The 13239-nt window shown below is 43.4% G+C and overlaps 4 protein-coding genes across 4 annotated transcripts; 3 read left to right on the top strand and 1 right to left on the bottom strand.

Moving 5' to 3' along the window:
* Positions 1–3609: 3609 nt before the first annotated feature.
* NCS54_01093800 (HET domain-containing protein) lies at positions 3610–5631 on the top strand (the record flags this gene model as incomplete). Its single annotated transcript, XM_053156226.1, has 1 exon — positions 3610–5631. One exon carries the CDS (start codon positions 3610–3612, stop codon positions 5629–5631), a length of 2022 nt encoding a protein of 673 aa, XP_053012201.1.
* A 782-nt stretch (positions 5632–6413) lies between these two features.
* On the bottom strand, positions 6414–6953 carry NCS54_01093700 (Hypothetical protein; the record flags this gene model as incomplete). Its single annotated transcript, XM_053156225.1, has 1 exon — positions 6414–6953. One exon carries the CDS (start codon positions 6951–6953, stop codon positions 6414–6416), a length of 540 nt encoding a protein of 179 aa, XP_053012200.1.
* A 2835-nt stretch (positions 6954–9788) lies between these two features.
* NCS54_01093600 (Integral membrane protein) lies at positions 9789–10133 on the top strand (the record flags this gene model as incomplete). The annotated part of the gene is made up of 1 exon (XM_053156224.1): positions 9789–10133. One exon carries the CDS (start codon positions 9789–9791, stop codon positions 10131–10133), a length of 345 nt encoding a protein of 114 aa, XP_053012199.1.
* A 435-nt stretch (positions 10134–10568) lies between these two features.
* NCS54_01093500 (Integral membrane protein) lies at positions 10569–11249 on the top strand (the record flags this gene model as incomplete). The annotated part of the gene is made up of 4 exons (XM_053156223.1): positions 10569–10654; positions 10706–10817; positions 10875–11071; positions 11120–11249. The coding sequence occupies 4 exons, from the start codon at positions 10569–10571 to the stop codon at positions 11247–11249; spliced, it is 525 nt and encodes a 174-aa protein (XP_053012198.1).
* Between the last annotated feature and the right edge of the window lie 1990 nt (positions 11250–13239).

Below are 13239 nucleotides of genomic sequence, written 5' to 3'. Positions count from 1 at the left end.
GATCCCTCCTCAGCAGGCGTTAGAGTCCATAGCTACATATTAAGCTTCGAGACCATAGTTTCTAGGTCAAAGGGAATAAGGCTAGCTCCTTTAAAAGCCCCCCTGATATTTCTTTCCGTCATAGTGGCCTCGTGTATAGCATAGAAGGCCAGAAAGAACTCAGTCTTTGAAACATAGGTTATAGAGCATCTGATCAGATGCTCTATTTCTCGACCATAGGCCTTCTTTAATAGCCCAAAGCACCTAATATTAAGAGGCTAGAGTAGATAAGAGGAATAAGGTGGCATATAAAGCTAGATAATCTTCTTTTCCTTATAATATCTCTTAAATTCAATCGATTAGTGACTTTCGTGGCTATCAAGGATTAAGAGACAATAGGAACTAATTGATCGATTGGTTATGCACTAGTCAAAGTACTTTAGCTACTTAAGGCTAGTCTTATTATTAGTCTAGCCATTTTGGGTTATTATAATTACCTAGTCGCCCGGAAGGTTACTTTCTTAGTACTAGTTGGCGAGGTAATATTAGCCTATACTAATAATAAATAGCTAGATTGCCTAGCCTTCTGCATTAATCGCTTAAATAACTATAATCCATTCCCGGTTTCTAGGCTATACTAATTTCGGCTTTAAACGCCTTTCTAAGCCTATAATAACTATTCCGCTTATAATTATACCCATAAGAAAGCCCATCTCATCAAAGTTATAGATATTATTTAATTAAATGCTATACTTTATAATTATATTTGCCATAAGCTTAAACTAATTATAGATAATAATTAGATCTTTATACTTAGCTCTCTAGTAGTTATATTTATAAAAAAAATATATCTTAAGCTCTAGGTATCGCTTAATAAAGTTTAAAGCCTAATGCATGCTAACTAGTAGCGCGTCGCAGTCGGCAAGTAATTAATTAGCTATTTCTTTAATACCACGAAGCTAGGGGGGGAATCCTCGTAAATCTAGGTTAAGAATAAAGTAAATAAGAATCTATTCCTCTAGATTAGATAGGCGACGCGATTTATTAAAGGTATCGCATTAAGATTAAATGCCTTGCTATCAGCGCCATAGCCTTATCTGATTAATATTATATATCTCTGCGGCGTATTAAAGGCTTAATCTTTAGTTATTCTTAAGGGCCTAAAGTATAAGAAGTAATCTAGCTTTATTATTTAATTAAGATATAATAAGTTATTAAGAATTAATTAATTAAATAGAGATAATATAAGTTAAGGGATTTTTATTACACTCGGTTAATTATTATGTTTACTATATATATACGTTATATAATAACTATTAATTAGTAATTATATTCTTTACCTCTCTAATAAAATAATAAGGCTTTTATAATAAAATAAGCTTTTAGCTATTATTATTTAATTTTAAATACTTATTATAATATTAAAAAAAAGCTAAGATAAAAATATAATAAAAATAAAAAAAAAATAAAAATATTGAATTAATTAATTTATAATAGCTATAAGCCTAGTATGATATTAGGTAAAGTATAATAAGGAATAATATATAAAGAAAAAAGAAATAGATTTAATAAGGCATTTTAAGAACTATAAGGATAAATATTAAAGCCTCGCAGGGAGCTATAAGTTAGAAGAAATAAGTACTAAGCTATTTTAGGCTATTAAGTAATTTCTTATATATAGAAAAGGAGTTAAAGACCTTTAACCTTTAATTATTATTATTTTCTTTAAGGTAAATTTAGGAATAAGAGAGCTTTAGGCTTTCTTCTTAAAAATAACCTTTATTATTATTAATTAATTAATTACTTTTATTATTTTATATAATATTTAGTTTATAAAGAAATATATAAAGCCCCTCTTTTAATAGTTACTTAAAGAAAAGTATATTCTAAGTTTTAGCTAAAAATAGTATATTATATTTCATTAATAAAATAGGTATTTATAAAATAAAATTAATCTTAGTTTTTAAAAATCTAATTTATAAATATATAATTCTAGTACTATAATATTTAATTACTTATAGTAATCTTAAGGCTTATAAAGGTATTTATAAGTTTATTTTTTTTATATATTACTTATTATAATTAATAAGAAATATATTATTAAAGATATTAAGTTAACTAATAACTAAGAGACTTAAAAATAATAAATCTAATAAAAATTAAAATTTCTTTAATAAAAAATTAAATTAATATTAACCTAATATTAGAGATTAAAAAAAAAATAAAAAAGTTAAATATTTAAATATTTATAAGAAAAATTAAAATTTTAAAAATATAAATATTTATAAAAAAAAATAAAAAAGTTAAATAATTAAATATTTATAAAAAAATAAAAATGATTATAAAGTTTAAAAAATATTTAGAATATAAGTATAAAATATCTTATTAGATTTTAAAAAAAAAATAAAAAAAAATAAAAACTTAGATTTTATTAAGATAATAAAGTTTTTAAAGCCTTTAATAATTATTATATATTTTCTTATAAAGGTATTTTATATAATAAGTCTTGTTTTATAATAATTAGATTTAAATAATTATTAAATAAAATTAATTAACTTAGATTTTAAATTATTTTAATATATTTATTTTATTTTATAAATTATATTTCTTTTAATAAGATAGCTATTAGAATTAGTTACTTATTTTTTACTTTTAGTAATATTTTAATTCTTTGCTCGAGTTAAGAGATCTATAATAATATTAAAGATCTTATTATAAGTTTAAGTATTAAATATAAAATACTAAACTAATATTTAAAAGTTAATAAATAAAGAAATTAATAATACTTATATTTGCCTTTAGAGGCTGCTTAACCAGGGCCTCTTGCAGTAGTAGAGTAAGGGATTTTAACCTTATTGCTTATTTGCATAAGTTGCTAGGGCGGGCGGTTTAGGATAGAACTGAAGGGTGGCTGAATAGGATCGGCACGCATTCAACAGCAGTAAGGCCTGTGGGACGCTTTATAAAGCGAGCTAATAAACGAAAGATAGGAGGTACTTCCATTTGAGAAGGCATTTTGTTCTCCTCCCACTATTCTTATTTAGTGTTTATGCATATGCAGGCCCGGCGCCAACTATACCCCATTTAGCCAAGCCCGTCCCCGGACCGCTCTGAGGACAAATGGGGGCCAGAGCCGGGGCCAGTGTTCGCCCATTAAAAGCTTAGTTTGTGTAATATTAAGGTAGGCCGACCGCCTAAGTTCCTCCGTCTTACTATGCTGGACCTATGTAGCGTTAGGGCAAGCAGTCGAAAAGAGGCGCAGACCAGGTTTAAATAACTCGCGAGTACGGAGTACGGAGTACCTCATGAGCTACTTAAATGCGGGGTAGTGCGCGACCTGGCGGGTTTTAAAATTGGGCTGGTTCTTTCACTAAGGACTCCCTCGCTTGTTTTAACAACGGTGCTTCTCCGTGATCAAGTATTTTAGACCACGATAGACTCGGAAAAGCATAGCATTGTCATAGCAAAGGCTCACAGCAGCTACCAAACTTCTGGTCTTACAGTCCTCTCAAAATTCTGTGGCTGTCGGTATATGTCCCTACTCTAGCTAGATCCAGAAACATTCCAAGCTGACGGATGAAACACTTCAGATATCTGCAAGAGCTGTCGTGCAAATTTTCTTTGAGCAAAATGAATTTCGCTGGAGATCGGGACTGCTCCACGTGTAGCGCTCGGCGACAGGAGAGGTGGTCTGGTGTTGCTCAACTGCAGACAGATGCCGATGAAGGGTGCCCATACTGTTCACTTCTGAATCAGGGCCTGCTTCGCCTGGACCCAGACGTCGAGGCCAGGTTGGGAGAAGATGCTGTCATCCGCTTCAAGAACCCCAACAACATGATCGTGTACGCCGACCCCAATGGCTCACTAGGGTACCGGTCAGACCTGAAAAACGTGGATTTACAGTACGAATTCTACAAAGATGGTGACAGCCGCCCGTACAAGCCGACCGGGGATACTTCTTCCGACGTGAGCTATGGGCGGATGTATTGGTGGATTCGGAAATGCTCGGAAGAGCATCCGCTTTGTGGCAGCGGCGAGCCAACTGAACTGCCCACACGAATACTTGATCTTGGGCTGGACCTGGAGGGTCACACCACAGATGTCAAGCTCGTGGAGCCGTCGCCCGATCAAAAAGACCGCTATGTCGCATTGTCTCATTGCTGGGGCAAAGACCAGCAGCCTCTCCGGACTACCACGGCGACGTTGGATCATCACATGGCTGGCATCCCGTTTAACCAGTTGCCCAAGACCTTCCAGGATGCGGTCAAGGTTTCGCGACGGCTTGGGGTTCGATACTTGTGGATCGACTCCCTCTGCATCATCCAAGACAGCGCCAAGGACTGGGAGATCGAAGCCAGTCGCATGGCCGCCGTCTATAGCAACTCTTGGGTAACCGTAGCTGGGACGTGTTCGTCGTCCTCGGGCAGCGGTTGCTACCGGTACGGTCAGGGCGTCAATGTGCAAGCTCCTACTGCCGATGGTGACGACCCCCTAGCCGTCCTCTTCCCTGCCGCGACAAAGCTCCGCCAAGAACTCCGTCTCTACCTGCGCTTCAAGTTCCAGCACCCCGAGAGCGGACCGTTTTCTTACCAACACACGGTGCAACCGTTTCCGCTGCTCACCCGGGCCTGGGCGTACCAAGAGCGACTGCTGTCTCCCCGCGTGCTACACTTCGGCCCGCAGGAGGTTTTCTGGGAATGCATGCAGGACGTGGACTGTGAATGTGGCAGCATGAAGTGGTCCAACGCACAAAGCATGGGCGGCTACATGAACCGCGACACGTCCAACGAGCTCCCGGCCAAGATATCGCACTATGCGGCACTACACGTCGGCAAGACCAGTGCGCAGGTCAATGACACGAAGAGGAAGGAGAAGCTACTGTCGCGTTGGGCGGAGATGGTCCGAGATTATACTAACAGGGAATTGACATTTCCCACAGATCGCTTGCCAGCCTTATCGGGCATCACGGCGGAGATGGTTGACGCCCTAGGGATGAAGTATTGCGCTGGTCTGTGGGAAGAGACGCTCCCACTTGGGTTGCTGTGGGAAAGACAAGATTCAACGGACGAGCCTCCAGTTGTCACCGAGCCCAGGATGGCGCCGTCGTGGTCGTGGGCAACACTCAACCGCCCCGTGAGGTTTCTCCTTCCCTTATACGGACCGTATAGGAAGTGGGAGGTCCCCGAAGTGTTCGCAGGCGTGGAGAAGGTTCACTGTGTCCCGGTGGGAAAGGATGAGAGGGGCCAGGTACGCTTCAGGGAGTCGTACATCACCTTGTCGGCCGAGGTTGTCGAAGCGTCGCTGTCGCTTGAAGCCGGTTCCTCAAGGAAGCCGTGGATGCTTGTAAGCAAGGCAATCGCTAAAGGTATGAACTCACCGGATAAAGGACCTTTCATGGCAAAGGTCGGAAAGGAGGCGCCTGTGCAGTTTTGGCCAGATCATCGACTGGGTGACGCAGATGGGAACTGGCACTGGAGGGAAGATGAAAAACTCTATTGCGCAAAAATCCTTCGGTCTTCCGAGTCCTTCTACTGGCTCGCTTTGAGGCGGGTTTCAGAGGAGGAGTCGACATATGAACGAGTGGGAGTTATTTCGAACACAGAAGCGAGATGGGAGACAGATGGTGTGAAGCAACAAGTCAAGATCATTTAGTTAACGCCCAACGCCCTCGTCCAGGCAACACTTAGTACTTAACGTCCAAAGTCAGCTCAGGTCATGAAGGCATGTCAAGGGACAAAGCTACCATACCGTTCCAAACTCATCAGCTGAGATGGATCAGGCATGAATGCAGTATTCAATCAACACAGTCTATACTTGCCTTTGTCGAGAAGTTCAAGGCGACTTTGTACGGCCCTGAGTCAAACCATATTTATCAAGTCCAGCCATAGCACATCGACAAATACAATGACAGCTACATGAATCTACAGTCCTCCATGACTACGGAGTATGTCAGTGACAAGGTGACAGGTTAACTGGGCCAAACCCTGATCTGGTCAGTAGGAGGCTGCCATTCTCGTCCATCTTCAGAAGAGGGCGTGATACAGGCTTCCCATACGTACCTCATATCGGGTTATCTGATGATTAACACCATTGAGCGTAACTAATGAGTAGTCAATTTGACGGAACAGGATTGTCCCAAGTCCTTCAAGCACTACCTAGATATGACTTGGAAATCGATGAATGACATAAGAGTTCTAGTTGATGTGCTTTAGGTAGAGCCTACGTCGACCCTGGTGGATGCCCCTCCCTCAAGGTCCTGTTGTTTGTATTGCGCAGCTGTGCTGGGTAAAGATGATTATTGAACTTGGAGAGTTCTTCTCAGGTTTATATCTCTGAATGATTCCATCTAGGACTTTTAACTCTAAATCTAGGACTTTCAGACTGCTAGTCTGAATCCTGAAAGGAAGGGGGATCCTCGGATTTCCAACAGGACCTCAAGCGTCCTCGGTCTCTTCAATCTCCCCCTCATCGTCATTCGCGACTACCTCGACATTGACCCATTCACCATCCTCAAGCTCCTCAAACCACTGCCCATCATCATCCCTAATGAACTTTCTCTCCCCAGGACCCTTTTCTTCTGCATCGCGTTTATTGACGAGTCTGGTGCACTGGACGTAAGCACCAGCCACCTTGTTCTCCAGAGACTTCTTCTTCCACTCGCCCCTAGATCTTCCCTTAGTTTTCCCTCCGCAGTTGCTCTTCGTCTTGAAGAAGATGGTACAATCTTCCAGATTGGCCGGGTTGTACCCGCCGCCCACATTGAAGATGAAGGACTTGGTATTGTTAGGTATGTCGATGCACCAGGTACCGAAACCCTTGCGAGTCCAGTCTCCGGTCTTGTTGATGCAGTTCTTGGACTTGAAAGTAGCGAGGCGCCACTTCTTATTGAACCACCCCATGTCATGATAGTTGCACTCAGCGCTGGCCAGAGGAAGTATGGCCGCACCAAGGGACAGGACGGTGCTGATCTTCATTGTGGATGTGGGTGAGGTAGAAGCTGAGACTCGAGAGTATTAGACTTAGCTTTTCCCTGGGGAATTTTGTCCTCTTACAATGTGGGTTTGGGTTCTGCTCGTCAAGAGTGATGATAAAAGTATGTAGTTTACTGTCTGCAGTTGTTCAGCACTAAATATTTCTTGGTCGGCCTAATTCATCATGCAATCTTACGGTTTGTACCTGAGTTGCAGCGGGTCTCATTGCTAATGACCTTCCTGTTAAAGATCTCTGCAACGGCATCGAGTCCCAAGTCTAACTTATCCGAGCTACTAATGCCGGGCTTGACTTTATTCAGAGCTCAATAGAACGGGCGGTGTGCTCGACCGGTATTTTTTTCGGGGTACCCTGCATTCGTTATCTCAAGCCGTCTCCAAGGGCCCATGCGACATAACACTGTAACATAAACATGGAAATTTCTGGATTGTCATGAATGTCCAGTGTCTCTATATTCATGGTCTTGTACCAAAAAAGAATAAAATACTACGTCACCCCTTGCACTCGAGCGGTGGTGCAAGCGGTACAATCAGCCGAAGGCCGACTCCGCGAGCCAAGCAATTAGGTATCTGCTAGACTGTAATTATGACATTGATTATTACACCGTCTACGCTGGAGCAATTTTGGTCACATTTCTTCTGGTCACGAGCAGAGACACCCCCCGTCGTCTATCTGGTAGGGATTCCGCATAAGAACCTGTCGTCTCCGCATCTGCTAGTCTCTCATCTTCATCTTCATACCATCTGGTGGAGAGGCGTAGATCAGGCGACTGAGATCAAACGGAGCGTCTAACATCAAGCCCTACTCTTCTATTCTTAATTGTCGTGTACCCCGAATTGTCGCATACTGTTGAGACCGTATGACTAAGATGGTCCGATCTGCTGGCGGCTGGGATGTGGATGCTAAGTGAGGAGCTGTGCTCCTCTCAGATACATGTAACTTAGACCTTTTAACATTACCGACAATTATTCGCTTCATCAGATGGACCAACTCGTACGGTTACCTGTGAAGCCCCAATCATGATGTTCAAATCGTCGTTGTGCAGGGTGAAGGATCCTGTGTATCACCGTCGACAGTGCGTTTCGACCGACGCTACGGAATGATAGTCCGTCGTTATTTATTGTTCGCACCCACGGGCTCCAAGGAGATACCGCTAAAAGGAGCGGAAGGTGGGGCTTTATCAATTTTTCTGACTTGACTCCCTGTAAAATGTTTAACAGCCGTGTAGGCTCCCGACAGTTAATTTTGCCCTTATTATGGGAGGTGCTACGCAAACGTGCGACGGATAACTTTGTGAGTATTCAGATCATAGTGGCCCCGACAGATGGGAGATGCGAACGGATGCGACATGTGCTATGCCACATACGGCAGGCTATAGGGGTCACTATTGCAAAACCCCAAAAACCACCAGAAGAGAGACAAAACGGGTTAGCGAGATAGGCAGCCCGACCCGCAGTATATTACTATGTATACCTCAGCATAGATTCTTGAATTTTTTTCGCGTTACAGAGGATATAATCAAAGCTACGGGGTCACTGCGGACCAGCAAAGCAGATTTCTATCTAGTCCTATAGACATCGGCCGCTACTATAATAATTAAACTAGATAGCACTAATACTTAATTATCCTCTTCTATCTCTTCCTTATCCTCCTCGTCTAGTTTATTAAGCTACTATGCATTAAGTTAATAATAGAAATATATCTAATAACTTAATTATACTTATAATCTAGAGCTAAGTAGCCTTAGTAATAGATAATATCCCCCCTTTATTATAGCAAATAAAGTTATTAGACCTATTTAAGCATGAGGTTACTATATTAGTCCGCTGCTAACTAGACGCGGGATTACTATAATAGTCTTTTATTGCCTTAGTATCCTACTTCTTATTCTAAGTTTAAGGGGATATTAAGATAAAGATTATATATAATAATTATAGCTAAGATATAAAGTTAAGACTTTAAACCCTAAATTTTAACTTAATATTATTATATAATAAAAAATATTAAGCCCTTAAAGTCTTTGCTATATATATAATTTTTTTTTTCTTTATAGGCATTAATATTTATATATTTCTAGCCCTATTTAAGGTAAAAACTAAGTAATAGCTTTCCTTATTTCTAAAATAGGTATACTTTTAATTAGGATAATAATAAAACTATAGTTATTTAATAAACTAGTTTTAAAAGAATTAATTTAGCTTATTAGGACTAAGTTCTAGATATCACATTTTACGCATTAATATAGTAGCAAATAATTTATAAACCGACTACTATTATAGACCTAATGCTATGAACTATTAGTTAGACTAGCAAAAGGCCACCGCGCGGGCCCGCTACTAGTCCGCGGTATATATCTCATGCTCACACGAAGTACTCGGATAACTAAGGAGCAGAGCGCCTAAGCCCAAAAGGAATTAACACAGGGTTTTGCAACAGTGACCCCTATCGCCCACCGTAGCCACACGTGAACTCAGGTAACGGGTGAAACCCACGACTCGTGAATAGTGGCGCAGCAGTGTTTGACGTGCGCTAATGCAATGCACAGGCGCCTGGTCAAGCGATTACAGCGGGGTCTTTGGACCAATTAGGTGGCAGGGCCCTCTCTTGCCCCGGATTGGACGCCTCCGGGCGCGGCCATTTTGACTTTTGGCCGGCATTAGCCATGAACGCTTGCTCCCCCCCACCTCCTCGTTCTGCTGCTCGCCTTTGTTGTATAAGTCAGCCGTGGACCCGCCCCCTCATATCTCCGTCTCTATCGACATCCTCCTTGTCAAGATCAGAATCAAAGATTACGTGCGGGCGCTAAAAAGGGGTCCATAATGGCGCTCGCCCCAGAGCGCGTCCTCGACGTTATCGTCGCCGCCATCTGCGGCTCGCTTATCCTCTTCCGATGTGGCTACCGACTGCTCTCCCGCTGCAGAATCCACCCAAACTGCCACAGGACATGGCATGCCGATGATGCGTACATGGCCTTTGCCATTGTGCCGCTCGCCGCTCGCACCACTGTAATCTATCTGTCCTTCTCGCTTAATCCTGGCCAGACCTTCGGCCTGCCAACCGAATCCGATGCCGTCGCAAGAGGCAGCTCTATCGCCCAACTTGAGGAGAATTACATTATGTCTCACAAGCTGCTGCTTCCTGCCCGCGTCTCCTACCTGACATAGTATTATCTCCCCCCTTCTTCACCAGCGCCCGGCAGACCTGCGCCTCGCCGCGCCGCATCTATTCGGTGCTTGTGGCTGACCTTGCTATCTTTCCCTGTAGTCTATGGTGCCTTAAGCTTTGCCTCCTGAACTTCTACTGCCGCTTTATCCAGGCCTTTCCCTTGTGGATGATGGCCGCCTCAGCACTATGGTGGGCCATTGTGGTCACTTTCTTCGCCACCTTGGTACTGATTTTCACTGAATGCCGGCCGATAAACTGGTATGTATTGATACTCCCTTCCTTCCGCGGAGAATGTCCGCTAAGTATCACCTTGCCAGGTATTGGGACCTAGATCCTGACAGTCGACGTGCGCGACACAACACCCGAATCCTATCCTCCCGAGACTGACCTATGTTTAAGATACTTGCAACCGGGCACTAGCACATCTTATTACCATGGGGGTCTTTAATATGGTAACCGATATCGCCCTTATTATCTTGCCCTTTCCGATTCTCCGATATAGCCACCTTCCCGGCCGACAGTGCGTTCTCTTCATATGCTATCAAGGGTAGGCTATTGACACCTGGAATAGGAAAATTCCACTAGGTATCCTATTCGGCATTGGTAGTATTATTGTCATCATCACAATAGTCCGACTCCCGCTTGTTGTGAAACAATCGTTATCCATACAGGCCCGCGCGACGGTATACCCTCTATGCTCTTCTTAATTTACCTGGTATTATACTGAATGTTCGTTCCAGGGAGCATCCATCGAGATTCTGGGCGCTACCATTGTTGCCAACGCTGCCTTCTTTTTTGCCCTTCTTAAAGATATTCATAGAGGGCACGACAATAATTGTGCAGGCCGTCAGGGTGCTGGCTTTCGGCCTTGTACTTCTGATGCCGACCTCGGTCTTGTTTCTCGCCACAGCCATTCGAGCCAGAGCCCAACGACTGGGTATGTCCTGGCGCCGGGTTTCAATACGCAGGCTCTAACATCGCCTAGCCACTGCCAAGTCAGTTCCGCGAGGCCTCGCGTTGCTGCTGATCCTAGCTTCGACCCCACTTACCCTCCATCTCCTCTTCTAAGCCGCTATGATGTCCCATTCGATTCGACGTCGAGTCATCGGCCATGAGGCCTAGATCCATCATGATGCCTTGCACCATCTTGACCTTTTTGATCCGGATCTTGACGCAGTATGAACGATACCCACATTGGCTTGTTTTCATTATCTTCTTCCCTTGATAGGAAGACAAGGCACTTGCCCCGCGACGTAAGCCTCGGCGACCACGGAGGAAGCAAGCGCCCTTGGCTGCTCGAGTGCCGAGAGCGCCGCTTACTGGCTTCTCCAGATCATTGTTGGCCGCAGCTGTAGCGTTAGGCGGGCCACAGAACCTAGGTCGATGCCTCACGTAGGGGCTGAGGCTGGGTTTGGGTGGGCAAAATGGAGCGGGCAGGAGGCTTGACGTTGCTGTTCGCAGCAGCGGTAGTTGGACCGGCCGCGTCTACCCGGCCTGACCGGATGGCGCCGTCTGCACCGCGCACGCCGATGCTCTGATTACGGCAGACATCTGCCAGCAAAGTATATGGTTCTTGTAATCTAGAATACCAAGCCACTAAGACCTGCTCAAGGATTGATTTTGTCAGGAAGTCTTCGCTCTTAACGTGGGCGTGGAGTCCTCGAACACCAGCACAGGAATTCCAACATAAGACAGAACAATAGTTAAGAAGCCTCAATTTCTTTGTAAAGCGCTGATGAGATGGACTTATTAAGATACGTCTCTCTCGACTAAGCTGAAGCAACCCTAGATATCTAAGAACCTAATAAATATTTGAAATGTCAGCCTAGTTCATTTAGAATAGAGCTATAGAACGAAATGTTAATGGCGAGGAGCGGGTTAATATAATCCCCCAAATGCTAAACGTCCGACAAGGTTTTTGTGTACGGAAAGGTGTATAAGCGGTAAAACTACAGCAGATCTCTCCATTTTGCAACACTTGTGGGGGAATTGCTCTTCGCCGTCTGGTCTCCACCCCTCCACGATCCCCTTTCTTCGCCATCCGTTGAAAAGAAGTGGCAGTCCTCGTCCCGCAGCGAATCATCGCGACCAAGATGTTACTCATTCCCTTAAGATTAGCTGCCCATATAATTGCTATTACGTCTTCCGGCCAATTGGCCTCCATTGGGCTGCAGTTTGGCATCGCTACTGCGGCCAACGGGGGCTGTTCTGGAACAGTCGCATCCTGGCTGGTCTCTGCAAGCCAGAACCTCGACATCCCTGGCCTCCAGGTCTACGATAGGGGCGTGTCCTTCACTATCTTCCCAGGTACCACGGACACGAATGCTGACCACACCGGTATCGAGGTTATGGATGAGATCTGTCTCAATATACCTTTTGGCAAAGTGCGGTTAGCGGTGACTATACAGTGTTCGAACCTTTGAACAGCTTAAGCTGATTTTTCCGTTGGCAATCCGAACGGCCATTAGTACCAAAGGGTCAGGAGAATCAACATTAAAACAGGGGAACCTCGCCACGGCTGCCGAGTACTACCACCATTTATGCTTAATCAGATCAATAAACGGATGTATAAAAAGATTGAAATTTAGAAACTCATTAGATACAGAGATCAAGAGTTTCTTTTTAGGTCTCTTGTCTATCTGACTATATGGCAATTAATAGAATTAGAATGACTGTGGCATTGGACAAGGTCGGTAACGGCGTGTGGATATATGGGAGGCAAAAGGAGGAATGGAATTTTCGCTGCGGCAAGTTTTATTTTCCCCAAGTGACCCTATCTGCTCTCCGGTTTCAAACTTTCTACTTGGGCTTACGGTTGGCATCGGCAGATTCGACCTGCTCCAAGGCGGTTTCTTCCTTCTCACTATATATAACAACATCCTGCCTGCGCTCTTCTAAAACATGTTGTATGCTCCTTCTTTGGATAAAGGACTGACAGACGGTCTTGCATGTACTCGCCATGAAGAGGCTGTCCATGTCTTCCAGGGTGAGACCTAGATACAGTCAGCAAAAGCGATAAAAGTATGTGCAAGTGCCATAGGCCGACCTTTTAGTCTCAGGAATGAAGAACAACGCCCAGAAGCCCATGATAACCATGAGGGCGCC

The sequence above is a fragment of the Fusarium falciforme genome, chromosome 8 (genome assembly GCF_026873545.1).
Source record: "Fusarium falciforme chromosome 8, complete sequence".
Lineage (NCBI taxonomy): Eukaryota > Fungi > Ascomycota > Sordariomycetes > Hypocreales > Nectriaceae > Fusarium > Fusarium falciforme.
Note: the sequence above shows the minus strand (reverse complement) of the source record. Positions and strands in the feature narration are given on the sequence as shown.